The 22549-nt window shown below is 47.7% G+C and overlaps 1 protein-coding gene across 2 annotated transcripts in view; it reads right to left on the bottom strand.

Annotated features, from left to right (window-relative positions):
* SH3RF3 (SH3 domain containing ring finger 3) overlaps positions 1-22191 on the bottom strand; it is a gene marked incomplete at both ends in the record, with an annotated part of 262235 nt that extends 240044 nt beyond the window's left edge. For both annotated transcript variants that reach the window (XM_082014120.1, XM_082014121.1), the window contains one exon: positions 21796-22191. In XM_082014120.1, coding sequence (XP_081870246.1) covers positions 21796-22191 — 396 coding nt within the window. The remainder of the gene's footprint in view (positions 1-21795) is intronic.
* Between the last annotated feature and the right edge of the window lie 358 nt (positions 22192-22549).

Below are 22549 nucleotides of genomic sequence, written 5' to 3'. Positions count from 1 at the left end.
TACCAAGTGCTCATGTTCCTCAGTGCACCTAGGAGTCCTAGTCTGCCAGGACACAACCTGGCTGGGCTGAAAACCCAGGGCACGCACCTCCTCCATCTGATCCTTCAAACAAATGCACCTGATAAGAAGTGTTGAATGTGGATAACCCTATCATTTATCCTTAACTCATTTAGAAGGCTTTAAGGCATTAAATTAGCCAATAGTAGAAGATAATTTTAGAAATTTTAATAACATACATTGCAGCTTAGCAAAGCTATGTGTAGAAGTTATAGTCTCTGTATGCCCAGCTCAGCTTTAATCACTTCAGTAGGAAATGAGACCATCAGAATATGATTCAGAAGAAAGAAATGAGCCAGGGCCTTTCCACTGGCAAGTATCAGAAAACCAGACTGATCCCAAACAGCCAAGAGAGAGATTTGCGTGCCTTGTACAGAAGGAGCGATAGACCGTTCATATTAGCTACAGATGAATTTGTTTGTCTTAGCAGACAAACAATTTCCTATCAGTAATGTTGGTTATTTTTAAGGGTAAAATAGAAATGTTTTATATTGAAATAAAATAACAAAATGAAGGATTCACTCTGAGGCAGTGAGTTGAAGTGAGACCACGTTCCCTTCTTAATAGACTGACCACTTGCTACCAATCTTCAAAGAAAAGTACAACTCTTGAATCAAAACATTTGTATTCTTCGTTTGCTTTCCTTCTTGGTACAAGGAGCCACTTTGCCAGACAGTGGTTAGCAGATGAGCAGTTTCTGATTATGTGGTTCCTTTGGACCTGTACTGCTGGTGCACGTAATATTTAAGGGCTACTGGTCCAGCACAGAACTTCTGGGTGGCAAATCCTAACCGTTGCAGAGGGATAGGTGACAACCCCATCAAAAGCACCACCAAAGAAAACCTGAGAAAGCTGCAGCAGCAGAGGGGTTTATTCCTTCCTGACTTTTCTGGGAGGATTTCAACAGGAGAGGGCGGTGCAGGCACAAGTGAAGATCCCCCAAGAAGTAATTACAGCATCCTTAATCATAGGTTTCAAGGAGAGAAACTACCTTGGTGTCCCTTCTTCTGGGTTCTCTGAAGGACTGCGAACTCCACTCCATGGGTGGAGTTTACTCTGGACAAGTACTGATTTACAGCAAAGTTATATTTTTACTAAAACTGTTCTATAAACAACATCTGTTAGAGGAAAAAAACAGATTTTTTTTAGGGTTTATCCTTTTCCATTCAAATTTATAGAAAAAAGTTTTCAGATAAACTTCTAGGAGTCTACTAGAAATACACGGAGCTTTGACACAAACTCTAATCTTGCCTTTTTTCCCCCAGTTTATTCACCAATTCTCTAACACTGGCAATAATCTCCTATAGCATGGATAAATCAAATGTCCCAAATAGTATTTTGCAAACTTACTAAGCATGTCCTATTTTCCCAGAGCAGATGTATCTAAGAGCATTAGTTTCCCATATTGGACAAACATAAAGAGAACTCCCCCATATTTTATCTGCAGCAGAAGGCACCAAAAAGGAGGATCACATTTCAAGTCCTCAGACCTTCCTCAGAAAAACAAAAGTGGTTTCTCTTTCAAGCCGTCCATGAGGGCCAGGGGAGAAATAGTTAAAAAAAAAATTATATTAAGGTCAGCAGAGGCAATATCATGATTTCCATGTTTTCCATCTTCTCCAGATATGGAATGATTTCTTCTAACAATACAGAACAAAGTGCTATTTAGCAAGAGAAGTAAATTGAGGCTGTGCTTCATCTTTTTCCTTTGCCAACACAATGGAGCTGTCAGTAATATAACATTGAATGTGTTCATTTCCACACATTAACCCTTTGAGTCCTATAAATATAAGCAGTCTTTTTGTCTCCTGGGGAAGAAAGTGCATTTTAAACTCCTGAAACAATGGAGAACATAAATTTTAATTAAAGTTTTCCTTGTACACATGCACGGATAACCCTCCCTTTAGCAAAGAAAAGCCCTTTTTAAAATTAAAGTTATCATGCTGAAATTATTAACATAACTCCTGGGAAAAATGCATAATCTTTTGCATATCAAATGCCAAAATGACTCAGTGAACTATGTTTAATAAATATTATGTTTCCCTTCGAGTTCATACACTCAGTTAATCATGCACTGATAGGTGAAAAATATTTTTAAAGCTCTAAGTATTGCAACTTAAGCATTTTAAATTTGACTGGCGTCCTGGTCTTTGTGGGTCCCTGAAGGTCTCAAATCTTCCCTCCTTGGGACGCGAGCCAGCAGGAACAACTTGGAAGAGACTAGGACTCCCAGCACAGCTGCCAAGTTGTGTGCCGTCCTGCTGCTCGTAGGTGAACTGCTGAGCACGTTCATCCGCGCTGCCGAGGGGCCGGCACGCCTGCGCTGCTGCCTGCGCTGCTGCCTGCGCTGCTGCCTGCGCTGCTGCCTGCAGCTCGCCGGTACTGACTTTTTTTCTTTTTTTCCTTTTTTTTGGGGCAGGGGAGGCATTTTTAGCGGGTGCCTGGGCTGGCTGCATGTGTTCACACTGCCTGATTCCCACTGAACCAGCACCCGTTTGTTACTTGTTTTGACTCCAGAGCTTGGCGTGGGGCTGATTCCTTATTTCAGGGTATCAACGTTTTGGTGTGCAGGGGAGAGAATTTACAAGAAGAAACACAGAAAATGCTAGGCCCTATCTCTTTATTTTTGAGGCCCATCTTTTCAAGTCTGACTGTTTATTAGGCTCACTTAAAATCAAATCTCAGGCTCTCTCATACCCCAAAGATGTAGCAAAAATAGTTTACATCATTGTTTGTTTTGTATACTTTGAAAGATTTAAATGTCACTGCAAAAGAAAACCTTAACCACAAAGTTACCACGGGTGCCTGATTCTGCATAGATGGAGGGAAGACCCAAAAGTAAGAGCAACGGGATTTCATTCAGTCTCCTATATTTATCACCACTCCTCCACCCTGGAATCGGCTACGTCCAGCCCTTGACTCACAATATACGTAACTCCAGTCAAAGGATGCCAAGTCCGTCGGTCCAGTTAGGGGATACATTGATCCATGCCATCCACCTGCCCCTATCCTCTCCTCCCAGAATTCAAGGTGCACTTGCATCCCAGCTGCAATGTTCCTCAGCCGTGACTACAGTTCCTCTACAAGGTCTTTTACCTTGGGAGACTGGTCCTGGTCTAGCCACTCACCTTAACAGACATATGTCATCTTTAAAAATTACAATAAAAGGAAGTATAAGCACAGTTGTACCGTTTAGCAGCTAAGATTATAGCAGGTGTTTTTTAAAAGTAGCTACTACCATCCAGTGAAAGAAAATTAATTATTTAAATATATTTATAGGATTTATAGGGCAACTGAAGCCAAAGCTAGCTAATTGAAATCCTGATAATAGACTGAAGCCTGTGCTAGATCCTATACTGTGAAATGCAAAGTCTTTATTAAATAAAGCCATTAAGAAGGATGATAAACCCTGTGGTCTTAAATATGAATAAGGTGCAATGTAAATAATAAAAGGCAAAAATCCAATTTTCATGCAGTGAACTTTCAAATACTCCACTGTTTCTATTAAATTCCCTTTTATGCAACATATTGTAATGGCACTGAGGGCACATCAGGTTTCCTTGTAATACAATTATTGTTCAGCATAAAAACTGTTTTTTAACTTGAAACTGAAATGTGAAATATTTTATTTGGCTTCTCTCATATGTCAAATGATGTGAAAATAGAGAACAAAAGCTTCATAGATGCAATAAAAGAGAAAATAAGCAAAGGAAAAAATAAACACACGCAAACAAAAAAGACCCAGAATGTGAAGACAAAAGAAAGGAACAGGATACATAATAGTAGCTTTCCAGTTAATTTTACAGCAATTTAATACTAGGAAATGGAACAGGAAAACAATTTCAGTAACTAAAGTAACTCAACTTGGATATAGGCCAAATGGAGCTGTAGCACACAGTTAAAGGAGGTGAAACTCATCAAAGCTCTTTAACCAGAACTAAATCTGGTGTGAAATGTCTGTCGTGCTCCTTCCAAGCACAAGGATGATGACAAGAGCTTGAGGGCATCCAGTGCCACAACAGCGCAGTGCTCCAGTCTGGAGGCGTGTGATTGCTCCCTGGCTCTGCCATGCTGGTAGCGGATCACTGTGGACATGCTTTTAACTTCTCACCTACAAAGGGATATTTACTATTTTCTATAAAGCATTCTGTGGAGTTAAGAAACATTAATTAAAAATACCTCTGTTCATCAAAGAACTGGAAACTGTAACATAATGTCAAGAATTTACTATTATTGTTCAGAAATAGAACATCCCTATTGGGAAATTTAAACAATTAATTAAAGATAAGACTATACTCGCTATGGATGTCAAACAATTTTTCCACTATAAACCTTTCTTCAAATCAAAATAATTCCTCCAGCAAAGATGCGATGGAAAAAAGAGAAGAGAATGACTTCATATTTATTCAATTCTGTTTTCAATTTGGAAGCATTATACCCAAAGAAATCCTTCAGCATGAAAATGCAATTTTCCTTACAGCATCTTCACTGCATCAAGATGTTTAAGAAATCACCAGTAGAGATCTGAACTACTGCAACCTCCCAAAACACGTAAACATGCATTTTACAATATTTACTTTTCACTGTCTGTAGCTGTGTCTGCCACATCCTATTTTCTGTGCCCATTCTCTGGTCATAGAGTTACAGAATCCAAGAACAGTTTGGGTTGGAAGGGACCTTCAAAGATCATCTAGTCCAAACCCCCTGCAGTGAGCAGGGACACTCTCCACTAGATCAGGTTGCTCAGGGCCCTGTCCAGCCTGACCTTCAATGTTTCCCAGGATGCGGCACCTACCACCTCTCTGGGCAACCTGGGCCAGTGGTTCACCACCCACCTAGAGAAAAACGTCTTCCTTAGATCTAGTCGAAATCTGCCCTCTTTTAGTTTAAAACCATGACCCCTTGTCCTATCACTACAGGCCCTGCTAAAAAGTCTGTCCCCATCTTTCTTAGAAGCTCCCTTTATAGTACCGGAAGGCTGCAAGAAGATCTCCCCGGAGCCTTCTCTTCTCCAGGCTGAACAACCCCAACTCTCTCAGCCTGTCCTCATAGGAGAGGGGTTCCATCCCTCTCAGCATTTTGGTGGCCCTCCTCTGGACCCACTCCAGCAGGTCCATGTCTTTCCTGTGCTGAAGGCTCCAGAGCTGGACGCAGGACTCCAGGTGGGGTCTCAGCAGAGTGGAGTAGAGGGGCAGAATCACCTCCCTCAACCTGCTGGCCACGCTGCTTTGGATGCAGCCCAGGATATGGTTGGCCTTCTGGGCTGCGAGCACACATTTGCCAGCTTATGTGCCACTTTTCATCCACCAATACTCCCAAGTCCTTCTTGGCAGGGCTGCTCTCCATCCATTCATCCCCCAGCCTGTACTGATACCGGGCGTTGCCCCTACCCAGGTGCAGGACCCTGCACTTGGCCTTGTTGAACCTCATGTGGTTCACACAGGCTCATTCCTCGAGCTTGTCCAGGTCCCTCTGGATGGCATCCCATCCCTCAGACGTGTCAACCACACCACTCAGCTTGGTGTTGTCTGCAAACTTGCTGAGGGTGCACTCAATCCCATTGTCTATGTCACTGATGAAGGTATTAAAAAGTACTGGTCCCAGTATGGACCCCTGAGGGACACCACTCATCACCAATCTCCATCTGGACATTGAGCCATCGACCACTACCCTCTGGATGTGACCACTCAACCAATTCCTCATCCACTGAGAACAGTCCACGCATCAAATCCATATCTCTCCAATTTAAAGAGAAGGATGTTGTGAGGGACCATGGCAAGGGCCTTACAGAAGTCCAGATAGATGACATTGGTAGCTTTTCCCTTGTCCACTGATGTGATTACTCCATCATAGAAGGCCGCTAGGTTGGTCACGCAGCACTTGCCCTTGGTGAAGCCGTGCTGGCTGCCTCGAATCACCTCCCTGCTCTCCATATGCCGTAGCATAGCTTCTAGGAGGATCTGTTCCATGACCTTCCCAGGCACAGAGGTGAGGCTGATGGGTCGGTAGTTCCCAGGGTCCTCCTTGCTACCTTTTTTAAAAATGGGTGCAATGTTTCCCTTTTTCCAGTCTCCAGGGACTTCACCTGACTGCCATGACTCCTCAAATATCACGGAGAGTGGCTTGGCAACTACGTCAGCCAATTCCCTCAGGACTCTGGGATGCATCTCATCAGGTCCCATAGACTTGTGCATGTTCAGGTTCCTCAGGTGGTCCTGAACATGATCTTCCTTACAGTGGAAGGGAACTTTGCTCCTCCAGTCCCCATCTTGCAGTCCACCCCCTCAAGAAGTGTGGGAAGAGAGACTGCCATTGACCATTAATTTGGTCTAGCTCTGCTCCAGTGCTGCTCACAAGCAAAATGGGTAGGGAGCATGGGGTTGCTCTGAAACAGCTGTGCACCACAGGCAGTGTGCCACCCTGTGTGAAGGGGCTCCTGGGGCCAAGGGGTGATGACGATGGGGCAGAGGGACAATGTCAAGGGATCATAGAGGTGACGGCTATGGGGCTGGCTGACCTGTTGCTGCCCAGGTGGCTGTGAGCAGCAAAGGGCACTGGTGGCATGGAACCTCAAAGGGCACAGAGTAGTCAGGTTGGGCCATGGGGGTTTCCTGAGCTGTCACCTCCCATTAAGCCTGAGCTAAAACACAACGCATCCCCGACGCCCCAGGGGAGAACCAGCAAAACCCGTCAATGGCCCAAACCCATGGAGAGCATGGTGGTGGGGACGCAGCCTCCATGTGAGACCTTAATTACTGGCGAAATTGTTTCCTTTTGCTTCTTGTGCGTGCAAAGAAAGTAAATACATGAAATAAGAGGGAAAAGGCAAGCCTATTCAGGGCATGCAGAGCAGAAAATAGTAACACCTGGCAGAGCTAAAGTGAAGCAATACAGCAACTCTATCAGTGCAAACCATTATCCTGAATAATATTTGTACCAGGTCAATGAAGCAAAGCTATTCAAATTACACTCCCTGAGTTTTTCGTCCTAGGAAGGAGACTATTCCCTTCCAGCAACACTCTCAAAAACAGCTCTGCTTAAGTGCTACGATACTGCTACTTACTACTGTAGTGATTTCTCACACCTCCCACAAAACCTGAGTCACAGTCCTAAAGAGGCCTCCGAGGCTCTCACGTGCCCCTAGGAACAGCTTGGGCATCACAGCTCTTTCACTCAGCTTTGAAATCTGCATTCTCTTGGAGCTACAGGGACTGAAAGGGAAGAGGAGATGGAAGTGAAAGAAGAAATCAATTCAACCTTTCTACTACAGAGAGAGACTTTTGCTCTCTTACCTTGTGCCTAGCGGGACTGCCAAATAGCAGATTACTCACTTTCCTTCATTAATTACTGAAAAAAGGTACAAAACCCAAAACCATGTTTATTTGAGGTTCATTCAGACAAAGGTACTAAACAGCTAGGACACTGAACACTACAACGGTCAGGGTCTCCCCATACAACTACTTTCTTGGGTCCGCAGCTACATGACTTCAAAAAGTGAAATACTGCTATAGAGACATTTTTTAATGCACTCATCAGCCAAGGAATGCACTTTATCAGGGGGAGAAAAAAAAACAACAAAGAACCCAAAGTAACCTTTACCATCTTGCCCAAGAGTCACTCTGCTCTTTATCTGCTCGCTGCCAATCACTCTGGATTTACGGGCTAATGAGACAACTTCTGGCTGACCACAGTCTTTGCTGTGTTTGGCTTCTATTTATTTCACCAGCATTGTAAAGGAATCACTGATTCATGGAATCGGCATCACTATCCGAAACCTTTAAGTCATGAGTTGACTCATCAAGGAAGCACACGTTCATCGAAAGCATCAGAGCAGCTGAGGAACCTCAACATTATCCGGTTTCCGGCAATCTCTCATTTTAAATGTGAGCTCAGACTCTTTTAACCCCAACGCTATACCAACAAAAAGTTTCCCTCCGATAGCTATGGAGAGAATTAAATAAAATACACTTCTACTACATCCAAGATCCTAAAAAAACCCCACTTTCATCACAATTTTCATAACAATTTTATAATTCTCAACAGGAGAGAATTTATTTCCTTCCTTAACAGGAAAGGGCCCTTCTGACAGAGCAGTGTCTTAGTGCAGAAACTGCCCAGCACTACACAAGTGGTACTCCCAAGGGAATGGAAACTTTTATTTTGTATAAAATCTAACTAAACTAACAAAAAGCCAAAGAGGCTGGAATAACTGGAATAACTCCTGGAATTTTGTTTTTCATCAAATGAGGATTGAAAAAGCTACAAAGAGTTGAAAAAAATCACCCATTGGGAACATCCCCCCTCCTGCCCTGGACTGTATTCCTTTTATTCTCACCTTGGTGCACTCTGAATCCTCCTCCCATGCTCATGGGCAGAAGACAGCTGCCACTGTCGCTGTTTTCTAAGCAGGTGGTGGCCCGCGTGAAGAGTGGTTAAAGCAAGGTGAGTCTAGGGAGTTTTAATTTGATGACAAATGTGCCATGGCACAAGCCCACTGACTCCATTTCAGCTGCAGCAACATGGAAGATGCTCATCAGTAACAGTTGGCCGTGCACCTGGTGTGGCAGAAGTTCCTGAGCTTGGAAAGGGGGGAAAAGAGACTCAAAAAAAGAGATTTCAACGTGCTCTCCAAATCTTACTAGTCTTATTATTGACTGTGCTCAACTGCCAACCTACAGCGCTGTCAGAGCAAATTCTCCCTAAACACTCCCCTCATATTTTTAAGATTAAGCTATCACATCCCTACTCCCACAGAAAACCAAACATCCAAAATGATCCTCTTCCATCATCTGCACAGTGCCATGCTGCCTTTCAGTATGACTAAACATGGTACAGTCATTAGCTACCACCAAGGACACCCCTCTCCCAGGGTCCCTGACCACTAGCATCACTGGTGACTCGTGAAGCATTTCATCATCCATATGGAAGAAGCTCATCTTTTGGGTCCCTCTCTGGAAGGAGGCTCATCTTCTGGGTCCTCTCCTGAAGGAGCTCATCTTCTGGGTCCCTCTCTGCACCCACTGCACAGAGAAGAGTGACGATGCCCATCCTGAAAGCCAGGCTCTGCAGTATAGGCTAGAAAGGATTCAACTGTATTAATTTGGGAGGTTAACAATTCAATGACTAACCATGCCCGTGCCTCTGCTCCTGACACAGGCAGGTGCCCTGGCCCACCGAAGAGCAAGGATGCATGTGGAGAGGGAAGGGGGACAGGAGAGCCATAGCCCACTCCCTGGGCAGGCTGCTCCTGCCCGCTCCTGCCCGCTGGACGTCTTTGACCAGCGGCAGAGCGCTGCAGGAATGGGACAACGACACAGATCCTTTCCTGGATCTTCTGTTATCGCTACTAATACAGCAGTTTGCTTCTGGGGTTCCTATTTTTAGTAACTTTTTAAAGGCGGGCACAACATTTGGGAGAGGAGATGCATTAAAGAGCATCACAAACTCCCCTGGGTCTCCCAGAGGACCGCGGTGACTTGATGCACCAAACCCATTTCTTGCTCTCATTCGGGGGCAGACAGGGTTCATCTTCTCAGCTCTACACACTGCAGAAGGCAGGACATTTGATGCTATATTGTATAATTTAAAAACCCGCAATAGAATAGGCAAAACCAATTCTTAGCAACAGAGATTTCGATGCTGTAAAAACCTTACGAAACAAACATTAGAAGCAGAGAAACTGGAAAGCAAAAGCCCCAGGGCTCTCTACACCTCCACATCTCTTGCAGTGTGCTGCTGGCAAGACAAAGGGAGGAAGACACCGACCTTCCCCTTAGCTACTTGCTTCCTTGTTTTCGAGGCCTGGAATGAGTGGGAGATGGCCATTCAACCCTGGCTGTTGAGTTTTTGTTTGTTAATAAGCACAAAATGACCTTTCCCTGGCTGAACAATATTATTACAGATGCTGAACCCTACACAGCCCCTTCTCTAAAGTGTGCTAAATTATTTTTAACAGTAATGACTACAGTGACAGCCCGACCATGGAAATATATGCTCAAATAAAAGCGAGACTGACCACATATAAAAGGAAGTCCTGTGTTTATCAAAAGAACAGATAAAACTCAAGCTAGAAAAAAAATAAAGTTTCCTTTCTGCAATATAGATCAAAAGTACCATACTTTCCTTTTAGAAAACAACTTACTGATTTTTCATTATTGTGGTGGGTTGACCCTGGCTGGACACCAGGTGCCCACCCAAGCCGCTCTGTCACTGCCCTCCTCAGCTGGGCAGGGGGGAGAAAAGTATAAGGAGACACTTGTGGGTCAAGGTAAGGACAGGGAGAGATCACTCAGCAGTTACCGTCACCGGCAAAACAGACTCGACTTGGGGAAAAAATTAATTTATTACCAATGAAATCAGAGTAGGGTAATAAGAAAATAAAACCAAATCTTAAAACATCTTCCTCCCACCCCTCCCTTCTTCCCCGGCTCAACTTCACTCCCAATTTCTCCACCTCCTCCCCCCGAGCGGCACAGGGGGACGGGGAATGGGGGTTGTGGTCAGTTCATCACACGTTGTCTCTGCCGCTCCTTCCTCCTCAGGGGAGGACTCCTCACACTCTGCCCCTGCTCCAGCGTGGGGTCCCTCCCATGGGAGACAGTCCTTCATGGACTTCTCCAGCGTGAGTCCTTCCCACGGGCTGCAGTTCTTCCAGCCTGGGTCCCCCCATGGGTGCCGTCCTTCAGGAACAGGCTGCTCCAGCCTGGGTCCCCCAGGGGTCACAAGTCCTGCAGCAACCCTGCTCCAGCCTGGGCTCCTCTCCCCACGGGGCCACAGGCCCTGCCAGGAGCCGGCTCCAGCGTGGGCTTCCCACGGGGTCACGGCCTCCTTCGGGCATCCCCCTGCTCCGGCGTGGGGCCCTCCCTGGGTGCAGGTGGAGATCTGCTCCCCCGTGGAGCTCCATGGCCGCAGAGGCACAGCCGGCCTCGCCACGGGCTTCCCCAGGGGCTGCCGGGGAACCTCTGCTCCGGCGCCCGGAGCCCTCCTGCCCCTCCTGCTGCCCTGCCCTGGGGGCTGCAGGGCTGCTGCTCTCACACATTCTCACCCCTCTCTCCCGCTGCAGTCGCTGTTTGGTTTCCCCCTTCTTAACTCTGTCACCCCAGAGGCGCTGCCGCCGTCGCTGATGGGCTCGGCCTTGGCCAGCGGCGGGTCCGTCTTGGAGCCGGCGGGTGTTGGCTGTGTCGGACACGGGGGAAGCTTCTGGCAGCTTCTCACAGAGCCGCCCCTGCAGCTCCCTGCTACCAAACCTTGCCACGCAAACACAGTACAATTATTAAAAAGGGATTTTACGTTGCTGCGTGACTGTGAAATATAAATAATCAGATGTTTTCCACTATGATCTAACACCATGATTACCTACACGGCAGAAGAGAATAAGCAAAAAGAAAAAAATTCATCTCATGGTTGTCAACTATTATTTTACTGTGTTCTATGACGTGTATGTATGACTGTATTCTCCAAGGGCTTTTTTATGACTTGCTTTAGAAAGGAAGCATGCAAAAGAATGAGGCTCTTCACACGAAAACTCTTGGCTGAGACGCAAGAGGCTCTGGACTGAACGTGCCGCCGTCCACGCCTGCCTCTTCCACAGCGCTGCGCCCTCCGGGCACGGAGCCCGCGAGGAGCAGCAGCCCCGGCGCTGAAGACCCCGACCCACTCGACGTGCGGCAGCTCACGCTGCTGCCAGGAAAGCCTGTGCTAGTTCTGTCTCCTGCCTCCCGACGGCTGAGCACAAGATCGCGAGGAGGCTTGGCCGCAGGGACCCGAAGAGCCCGTCACGACGGGCCTCAGCGTCCTCATGGGACGGGCGCCCGGCAGCGGGCTGGTAGCCGTCCCCCCGCCCCCCCTCCAGCCCACTCCCGCTCCCCTTGCTGGACGCCCCTCCTCCCTCACACGACAAGCGCGGGTCTGTATTTTCGGGGCGCGAGAGGAGGCTGCGTACACACACGCCTGTCATCCCTTCAGCAGGCACGCTCTGCCACGGGGGGTGACAGCGGGCACACCTCCAGAGATGCAGCGGGACCAGCCACCGCGCCCTGACGCAACATACACCCATGTCCAGCACATGGTGACAACACGGCACAACTTACCAAATGGGATAATGGACTCGAGAAGAATGCATGGAACAGGCTTCTCTGTTAAAAAGCTATGCGTTCAGGGAGATAGACATATATCACACATACATCACAGAATCATTAAGGTTGGAAAAGACCTTCAAGATCATCAAGGCCAACCATCAACCCAACACCACCATGCCCACTAAGCCGTGTCCCCAAGTGCCACGTCCACACGTTTTTTGAACGCTTCCCGTGATGGTGACTCCAGCACCTCCCTGGGCAGCCTGTTCCAATGCTTGACCACCCTCTCAGTAAAGAAATTTTTTCCTAATATCCAGTCTAAACCTGCCCTGAAAACCTCTACTGATACAGATATTTATGTGTGTGTGTCTTATTTACAGATAAATAAATGTTAACTGAAGTCAATCAAAACACAATCCATCAAAACAAAACCTTCCTTCTACTTCCTTCTACTTTACTGGGTTAAAATAATTAGAAATTCATAAATTATTACTGTCACTGGAAATGAAAACATATTGATTTGCTTATAGGGATGTCAATATAGCAAACCTGATACAAACTGCAATAAAAGCATTTCAAAACACGTAAGAAGGCAGCCTGTTAAAGGCTGCTTCAAAATGAAATTAGAAATTAAAAAGCAAATTCATAAAATCATGTCTTTTTACAGTAACTCACAGAGGAGTTTTTGATTGGAATGAGCCTGAAATTAATCCGCAGATAAACATGTTCAATAATATTTACTGAAACAATCCTTTAGTAAAGTAAATGTGATAGTGCCTGTATTTAGCTGACTTCGTGGCTGTCACAGAAGGCAATCAGGCGGCAGCACACCGAACAGGGCAGTGCCCCTTTCTTTTTGGTTAGGACCCTAATGTCTTTACCCACGGTCCATCCACAACTGCACAGTCAACGTTTAAGATCTCTCTTTCCCTCTACCCACCTTGCACCTAAACCCACTTTAATGATACATCAACTGCAGCAATTAATGAACCTTTGTCCAGAAGGGGAAAGACTTTAGCAGCTTAATGAGACAGTAATACATATTAAAATCAGTATTATTCAGGTGATGTGTCTATTCTAGTCCTCTCTCTGAAAATAACCGAGACTGTAGGAGAAATGATCATTAACATTTTGATAACAATCTTGCCAGCCTTCTGTTAAAATATTTTCTCTTTAAACTGGAACTGGGATTTGTTATCTCATGCAAGCAGACCATGCTAAAATTAGCAACGGCCAATTCATATTGGTTTGGATCAGATCTTTAAAAAACTTGGGAAAAAAAATAATGCTAACTTGCCTGAATAATCAGATCTCATGCCTGTTGCTGCAACAGCAGAAAGATACTCTAAGCATCGACTAAGAAGCGACCTCTTCCCATAAATACCATTTTTGTGCACAGAAAGGCACTCCTTCACCATATACAGCATTAGTTTCACTTGTCTGATAAATCATATTCCAGCTGACAGCCAACACGAGGGACAAATTCCTCACTCCCACAAATCCTTAAGGTATTTTCAAAACGAAACGTGGCTGAATGCCGCAGAGCGGGAAAGGGCTTTGCACCTTCGTCCCGTCGCCTTCGTGAGCAGACGAAAATTCCTCGTCAAGTTATGTTGTGCGATCACCATGGTGAAAGAAAACAGTCCCATCGCTCTCTTTTTTTAATTAGCGAATCCCACAGCCTTCCCTCCTCTGGCACCCAGCGCTGCGAGCCAGACTGCGGAGCCTCCCAGTTCCCAAAGCGGGGCAAGACAGGGACCTGCTGCAGAAGAGATTTTACGGCGTGGGCGAGGGCGTGCGTCCCTCAGAAACCCCTGCCCCGGGGTCAGCCACACACAGGCAGACCAGTCGCACCAAAAATCCCAACCGCTCCGACGGGACAAGAAGCCAAATTTCGGCAGGGGCCAACCCATGCTTCGAAAGTGCCAGAAACCAGTTATAAGACAAAACGCGACCCTGGTTGTTGCTATTTAACCCCTCGATAGCTGGCCTGCAGATGCGGAGGAGCAAGCCTGGTGGCAGACACCAGGCCTTCCCGGTGACCCCCAGAAGAGGGGCAGAGGAGGGGTGCAGCCCCATCAGCTCCTTTGGGAAGATATTGGGCTGCTCATCGCTTGAGTTCACCGGTGACCCCGGCTAAGAGCGACCGGTGCACAGCACGTTCTGTAAGCCGATGGAAGTCATACTTAAAAGACTGGGCAGAAAGTGCTCTTAATTCCAGATGTTCTACATTTTTCTCTCTACTTTTGAAAACAAAAATGTCTTTTTAATACCAAAAGTGATATTCCCTCCTCCTGTCCTTCCCCTGAACTGAGGGGCATCTCATGTCCATATATCGTTAAATTAATGTTTTTTCTTTTTAACCGAATAAAAACGTTCGAATTACATGCAAGGACAATTAGATTAAATTATTGGGCACATGCTATGAGGTTTTTTTAAAGCTATTCAAACAATTTTAAAGGTTTTTCAGCAGTGCTGTAGCAACATAAGCAAAACTTCCCGCAAAGAGGAGGTAACGAGTTTAACATTACTGCTGAGGAAGACAGTAACGGAGCCAAGCGAGTAAAACCAGCACATCAGCAACCCCCCCGCCGCCGCGAATTGTCAGGAAAAGGCACGGCTCAAGCTGTCAGAGGAATCCAAACTGGCAGAAGAAAGAGGATCTGGGGCTGGGAAATGGGGAGAGCCTGTGCCCAGGCCTACCTGCACGATGCACTAGGAAGAAATTTTTCTAATTTTTTTCACTCTCCTGTTTTGGTTCGGTTGTTGGGTTTGGGGTTGGTTTTTTTTTTTTACTTTCTCTTTTGCATAATAGTCGGGCCAGTAACTTTTCAGCCAAAATACCAGTCTGCTGCACGCAAGAGGCTTCTGTAATCGGGAGCCATTCGGTTCGGTGCAAGATGAGGGATAAATAGGTAGCTTTCAGCTGGCACTGCTTTTCCCCGTTACTCCCTCCCAGCTGCAGAAGCACAGCTGCTGTGGGAGCTGGGGCAAGGCCAAGGTCATGCAGCTTTCTCAAATCCCGTAGTTTATCTTCGTCCAGGCTCTCATGTCCTATTAGAACTAATCTTGGGTTCTTCCCATGACAGCTTACCCCAGATTGGGAAAACCTGTTGTAAAATATCAGATTTTAACAAGACCGCATTGAAAACATTCGTGAAAATACAGCTCAGTATGTGCTGAGTGAGCGCTGGAAAACTGAAACCGCATGCGTCCCAGACAGTTTTGGTCCACAGAAGTCACCAAGTCCCTGAAAACTGAATTAATCCAGTGGAGCAGACAATGTTGCAATGCTTAAAGACATTCTTCAGAGTGAAATATTAGTAATAACCACCCTTTTACAGCTTAAGGAAAGGCTTCTAAGGAAGAACAGACTTCAAAAGAAAGCGGCATCCCATAGTTGCAGATATTATAGGTGAGTTACTGAAGTGCAAGAGGGAATTATGTTTTTTATGTGAAATTTAAGCAGTGCTTCTTAACAGAGACGGCATGAAATGCTGAACAGAATAGTGAGGGGAAATTCTAAATATGACAGTGCAGAACTCAAGAAGTACCCAGACACACTGTTCAAGCTGAAACAGTAATGGCACTATTAACCTAAAATAATGAGACAGCAAACTAAAATAATGCTAGACTATAAGAAAAGACCTTCTCAGAGCAAAAAAAAATCCCCCACAGCAGAAATAAAATACTGTTGTCGCATTTTACGTGGCAGCTTATCGACCGTACGGACACAGCTTTGTCTGGCAAGCGTGGGGCGCGTAGCCTCCCCCCGACCCGCCGGTGCAGGCACACGGGGTGGGCAGCCAGCGGCTTCGGCCCCTCGGACCTGCCGGGCACCCGGCCAGCACCGGGAGTCTGCCCCAGCGTGAACTGGTGAGATTAAAAACGAGGGATGACGGCGTACTGTTGGCAGCCCGTACACGGACCCCGCAGCCGCATCCCTGCGCCGGCGTTCCCCGCAAACAAAATTGCGGCATCTCTGCCAAACCCCATTCAGCAGCAGAAAATAACTGCCGTAGCTTCAGTGCCTGCAATCGGCGCTTTTTCATCTCCCCAAATCCCAGCCTCTCTAGTAAGAACCCGGCGTTTGTATGGGCAGCTCCCCTCTGAAGATCGCAAAGCCCATGAGGGTAGGTGAAGCGCTGCTGGGGCAGGTTTTCAGCCGGGAAATGCGAAGCTCAGGAAGTTCACGCAGCTCGCCGGAGGTCACTGGCCGTGTCCTGCGCACAGGCCCACGCTCTCATGCCTTTTCAGCCTTAAAAACGCAACGGTGCTGTCTCCCCAGCCAGCAAGGGTTTAGGGGAGGTGGGCAAAAATTACCAGAATTGAAACACACACAGGATCTTGGGGCTAAAAGTCTTCAAAGTCTACCCATTTTCTCTTTGAGTAACCAGCTACCAAAGAGCAAACGCTGTCACACGCTCAGCGTTACTGGCGCTCAGCATGAATCATTCAGGGGGATGATGTGCAGGGATTAAACTGAGCATTCACACTTGACAGCAGGAGGAATCCCACAGAGGCATGCCACACCGACACAAACCAGTAAGGAGGGTCTGGGGCTAGTGGCACAAAGTCCTCCCCACGGCCCCACGACTCTTCTAGGTGTGACTGAGCCATCACTGGCCATCCCAATCCAGAAGGAAAAGTCCACTGTCAACACAGGCACCCTTTGGTCACATCGGGCCCATCACGCATTTTCCTAGCTTGCAAGTAGAAGTTAACAGCATCATCCAAACATGGGTAAAAACACCCCATTCCTGGAAAACGTAACGGACGTGAAGATGACACCTGCAAAATGGCGAGTTTTCTGAAAAGCATTAAGAGCTCAGTAAATGATGAATTTTTCTGACTCAGCCCCTCAGCAATCCCCTCTACTATGCTCACTCACTTCTGTGAGGACAGCTTTAATTGCTGGGATTTTAAATACTCCTGGCGTTTTTTTTTGTAATGCCCTTTAGTATGATTGTTAATCTCCTGAGTCGAAACACATTTTTTAGCCATCTGCCAGACAAAAAAAAAAAAAAAAAAATCCTCAAGATCAGAGACTTTGACACGTGGAGTATCAGTCCAGTTGGGACGGCTGTACGACGAAGTTCAGGCACTGGCCAGCCAAACTACAGTATCAGAAGCAAATAAATCTGAGAGAAAAAACCAAAGAGGAAGTTGCAAGTCCGTGTCCCTGTGCATACTGTGCACTGCTGACAAGAATGGCGCTTCTATCTATGCAAATCTGATCATTAAAAAGCCAAGTTGAAGAGTCTCCTCTGCCCAAGACAGTGTGTCCCCTACACAGCCCACTGCTGCTTGTAACGGATATAAATGCATATAAAAGCCAGACTCCATGAGCTTCCTCTTGCATCACCCAGGGTGGGATCTTCACCTGACAGACAACGCATCCAACAAGGCAAACGTGGCCATGGAAAATCACTGCAACGTCTCTTCCACATTCAATCTACTGTAACCTCAAAACCTTACAGATAGTGTAGGATGCGGCAGGACTTTCATAAAAAATAGTAAGTCAATGTCTCTTTCAGAGAATTTCTACAAACGGAGCAAGCCTAGATAGCAAATCGGCACTGCTCCGCCTGCTTGCACAACTCCTGTGAAGCCAAGGGCAGTAACCTCTCCCCGGGGCTGCCAAATTGCAGCCTTCCACCTGAAACGGTGAAATAGCTCTGCAAAGCTGGCACGTGGGAGAAGCACCCAGTGCAACAGCGGGGAGCGCAGCCCATCCGTCACCTCGCTCAAGGACGCTGACGCATCGTTTTCCTTATGCGCACACCTTGCTCTCTGCCGTTACCTGTACCCCCGCCCGGTAACGCACTGCATGCCTATCCATCACTTCGGCCATGTTCCCTCTTCTGGGAAAAACAAGAGACATGTTTTGTTTTTTTCTAGGTTGTTTCTTTTTCATGCAAATATTGTTCTCAGTTTGTATCACAAGCAAGCAAGCAATAAGCCCCGCACCTGGAGTGGGAGACGCCTGGTTTGGGAGGGAATTACTAATGACTTGCATGCATTTAGCTGGCTATTTGATCTTGAGAACTCCTGAAAAAATTCTAAGTGATAAACTGCAGTAATTGTTTAAAAAAAAAAAAAACACCACCACAACCCCACACTCAGTAAAGAAGGCAAATTTACCATAATGCCTCAACAATCTAAGAGAGCCGTTTACTTTGACAGAACCTGAATTCCCCGAGCGGTTCGACAGTGGTAATGGAAACAGAAGATCCAATAAATTATAACCTTGTGTGTAATGCGCCTACCATTATAAACCACTCTTAGCCTCCTGCTTTATCCCCTGGGGGGGCCACTCTAACAGTTGCTGGATTTCCTTTCCCTCATTCTTCCAGGGTGCTCTTTCAGCAGTTGGACCCTTTTATAATGTCTAATACCATACTCTGCATTTACATAGCATCTTTAACGTGAACAACCCAAAATACGCTATACCGTTTAGAAAGAGACTATTGTTTTTTTCACAGGCTGAAATAGAGGCACTGGGAGACTAACTGGCTTACCAAAGGTCACATACCGCTACAAATCCATAGCATCCCAAATATTTTTCAAGCATATATTCCTAGGCAAACACCACTTCCAGCTCTCTCATACTGAAGCTGTACACGACGTATCTTAAAACACCTACAGTATTTCGGAAGTGTTTCTGAAGAATGGTCTTGGACAACTTTGAGGGCAGCCCCAGTGCCAGTCCATCCCCAGCCCCTCTCGCGCTGGGTTTCAGCACTCTGGATAGACCGAGTCTGCAATAAACTATGGGAAAAGAAGGACCAAAGACCGGATAAAGAAATACAAAATCCCCAGAGTTTTGCCAAAGTGATAAACAACATGCGTTGATTTTAGAAAATACCATCTATGCGAAGACTTCCCTGAAGTATAAGGTGTAGAAGCAAAACACAGGTGTCGCAGCAACACGGAAGCTGGCCCTGCTCTGTCTTCTAAGGTTAATTAAACTTCTCATAGAAACAGATCCCTGGTGCGATTCTAACATATCAGCCCGAGGATCTGGGCAAGACTGAAGTCTGATAGAAGTGACCCTGGCTCTCTGCCATTATGTTTCACAATTAGCATTTTCCTTCCTAACCCAAAAAGCCCATAATGGTATGTCCCATTTTATAGACCACATTACTTAAAATGAAAGGTATTAATTAGTAAAATAGTGTAATTTGCATTTAAAACCCAGGCACCAAATCTACAGCAATTTCTGACATTAAAAAAAAGTATGTATCATAAAGAATCACTTCAGCTCTCTCCCAAGGGAGCTAAGCTGTCAAAGACCACCATTAAGACCAAAAGGGATGCAATTCTGCTCTTCAGTATCGGCCTCAAAAAGCCTAATTTTAGGCTTGTTTGTACCATCTATTGTTTAGCACAAAGGTGCCGTACTCTTGTCTCCAGGATAGCTCAGCAATCAGCTGTATCAGCAGCTCCGAGGAGGATTATTCTCCCCTGCTGCTTTTTTTAAAAGCAGATTAGTTCAGACTTTCTTTCACTGTAATGAACCTTGTAAGGATCAAGCACATTGCATTGATTTCCAGGATAAAATTCAGTGGTCAGTCAAAAGGCCAAACAAACAGTTTCACAGACCCACTCTGCCCCAGCAAACCCACTGCCCCAGAATCACCCATTAGACCCAGCAAGGGGAAAAAAACCCACAGTTGTTAACCATAAAAGCCAAAATGTGATTCTGAGGTCATGTGTAACTTCCCTTTCTATCAAATTCAGATGGGTAACAACCCACGCAGAAAACAGACAACACAACTGAAGGTGCTCACCGAAGTCCTATTCAATCAAAGTCAGAAAACGATAGAACGCAATGTTGTTTTTCTTTACTGTATGATATCTGCAATAATGGCTAGGGAAGTAACATCTTAAAAACCTGCCAATTTGTGGCATGTAATGAAAATTCAACTTCTCTAAAAATTTGCATTAAGATATAAAATTACTCTCAAGTAACTTTCCCCATCAAGCATTTCCTTACATGCACATCCCCCTGTAACATCCTAGCCTGACTAGGACTGAAAGATTGGAAAACCAGAGATTGTCTTCTTGCTGGGTGGTCACAAAAGCTTGGTCAAGGCGCAAGAGCCCACCTCCGCAACATGAGCCCTGCAGGTGCAACAAGCCTTCCATGCAGACCCTACCTCCTGTAAGACACTATCTCGACATCAAACCAGACCGTGAGGATACCTACCGTCTTTTGAACTACCTAATGAATGCCAACTCTCCTTTTTGTAATGCTGAAACTCAAGATGACGGGAGTTGTCTGCTACGACACAGCCGCAACCTTACGTTTGGTTGAAAAACAAATACGCAAAAAGCAGAGGGCAGAATCCCATCGCCTTTTTTCTTCTTTAAATTTGACAAATCATTATTAAATACCTGAAGATCACTGCGGTCTACAGCTCAGTAATAAAGGATCTACCCTTCCAGAAATATTGCCAAGCATATTTCACTTCAGGCTCCAAAACTGAATTTTATGGAACAAGGTATGGCATTTGCCATCATTTCCTGTAGGCAAAACTTCAAAACGCCGGTACAGGTCTATTCATTTTTCTCAGAAAAAAAATAGGAAATTAATTAATTGAAGCATTTACAATAGCGATACAACTTCACAAGGAATCTCTGTGTTGACCTTTCAAAATCAAAGCCTTTACGCTAAACTACACAGCTCAAGCAGATTTAATGAAAGATCAAAGACAATCAAATATATCCATTATATATATATATATGACATTAGAAAGAAAATCAAGTGTACAGCCTTCAGAGTGTCTCCATTCCAAAGTCTCCTAAAGAGGTCCTACAGTAAATTTTTTCATACCGAATTATGTAACAGTACAGAACACTGGGAGGAACTGATCTTGTCCCCTCTGAATCAATGCAACCCTCGCCGTTGATTTTAAAAGGAGCAAGATCGGGCACTCGGTCGCAGTTTTAAAATAAATAAATGCATGTGTTGCAGTACTCTCCTTCAATAAATCACACACCTTATACATAAAAATGAAATTACGTCCCCTTGGGAGGGGAAACTTCAGCCTCAAACCCCACGCAGTTCTGGTTGCCAGCAGGGCTCTGGCTGGCTGTGATCCTCCCCGGGGGCGGAGGGGAAACCTCGGGGACAGATGAACGCGCCGGGTACGGGACCGCCCAAGGAATCGCTAGCCATTGAGCCAGGAATCGCTAGCCACTTAGCCCCGCAGGCAGCTCGAGGGCGGGAGCCAGCGCCTGCCTGCACCTGACAGACACCTGGCAGAGCCCGGCACGCCCGGTACAAGCGCTTTCGAGGCACTTCGCGATTCTTAACTCCGGGAAGCGACGCCTGGCTCTGCTGCTCCGGGGTACCGGAGCTGCCGGACAGTCGGTACCAGCCCCCGTGGGGGCATCCCGGGACGACACCGGCCTCTCCCGCCGCCCGGGGCCGCCCGGAGTATTTTGGGGACATCCCCGGCCGAGTGTCCCATCTTGATACCAGGGGGGCAACGGCAGCCGCCGGCGCAGGCGCGGGGAGAGGCCCACGCCGCCGTGCCCCGACGGGGGACAGCCTCCGCCGCCCCGCGGGACGTCCCGCCGGCAATCCGGGCCGCGCATACGCCCGGGCCGCGCTCCCCCGGCCCGCCCGCCCCCGGCCCGGCCCGGCACCCACCTTTCCCAGCAGGGCGCTGCGGCTGGCGGCCGCCAGCTCCCGGAGGCTGGCGGCGGCCGAGGCGGCGGCGGCGGCGACGGCGCTGGGGGCGGCGGCGGGCTGGGGGTACGCGGGGGCCGCGGCGCTGGGGCTGCCGCTGGCGCCCCCGCCGGCGCGGGGCCGCTGTCGGATGCCGTCCAGGAGGCGGACGAGGAGGATGTTGGCGGGTAGCTCGTCCACGCCGCAGCCCACCAGGATGCGGCACTCGGGGCAGCGCAGCTCGTGGCGGGAGCTGACGATGCTCTCCAGGCAGCGGCGGCAGAAGGTGTGCTGGCACGGCAGCACCTTGGCCGTGGTGTCCAGCCGCTCCAGGCACACGGAGCACTCCAGCAGGTCCAGCAGCGACGACTCGTCCATCGCCGCCGCCGGCTCCCGCTCCGCCGCCGCTCCGCCGCCGCTCCGCCGCCCCCTCGCCTCCGCCTCCGCCCCCGCCCCGCCGCCGCCTCCGCCTCCCCTCCGCGGGGCAGCGCAGGGCCCCGACGCCTTTAGGGCCGCCGCGGCCGGCGGCGGCGGCGGGGGAGGGCCGGCGGCGGCGCAGCGGGGGCCATTGGGGCGGCGGGGGTGCGCGGGGAGGCGGTGGCGGAGGGGCTGCCCCCGGCGGCGGGCCGGGGCGACCTCGGGGTCTGCCTGGGCGGCGCTGCCCCCCGCCGTGCGGCGCAGCGGCGATGCCAGCGGCGCGGAGCGGAGCGGGAGGAGGGCACCTGCCCACCCGCGC

This window comes from Phaethon aethereus (assembly GCF_964289735.1).
Source record: "Phaethon aethereus genome assembly, chromosome: 1".
In the NCBI taxonomy this organism is placed as follows: domain Eukaryota; kingdom Metazoa; phylum Chordata; class Aves; order Phaethontiformes; family Phaethontidae; genus Phaethon; species Phaethon aethereus.
This window is presented reverse-complemented; position numbering and strand designations above follow the sequence as displayed.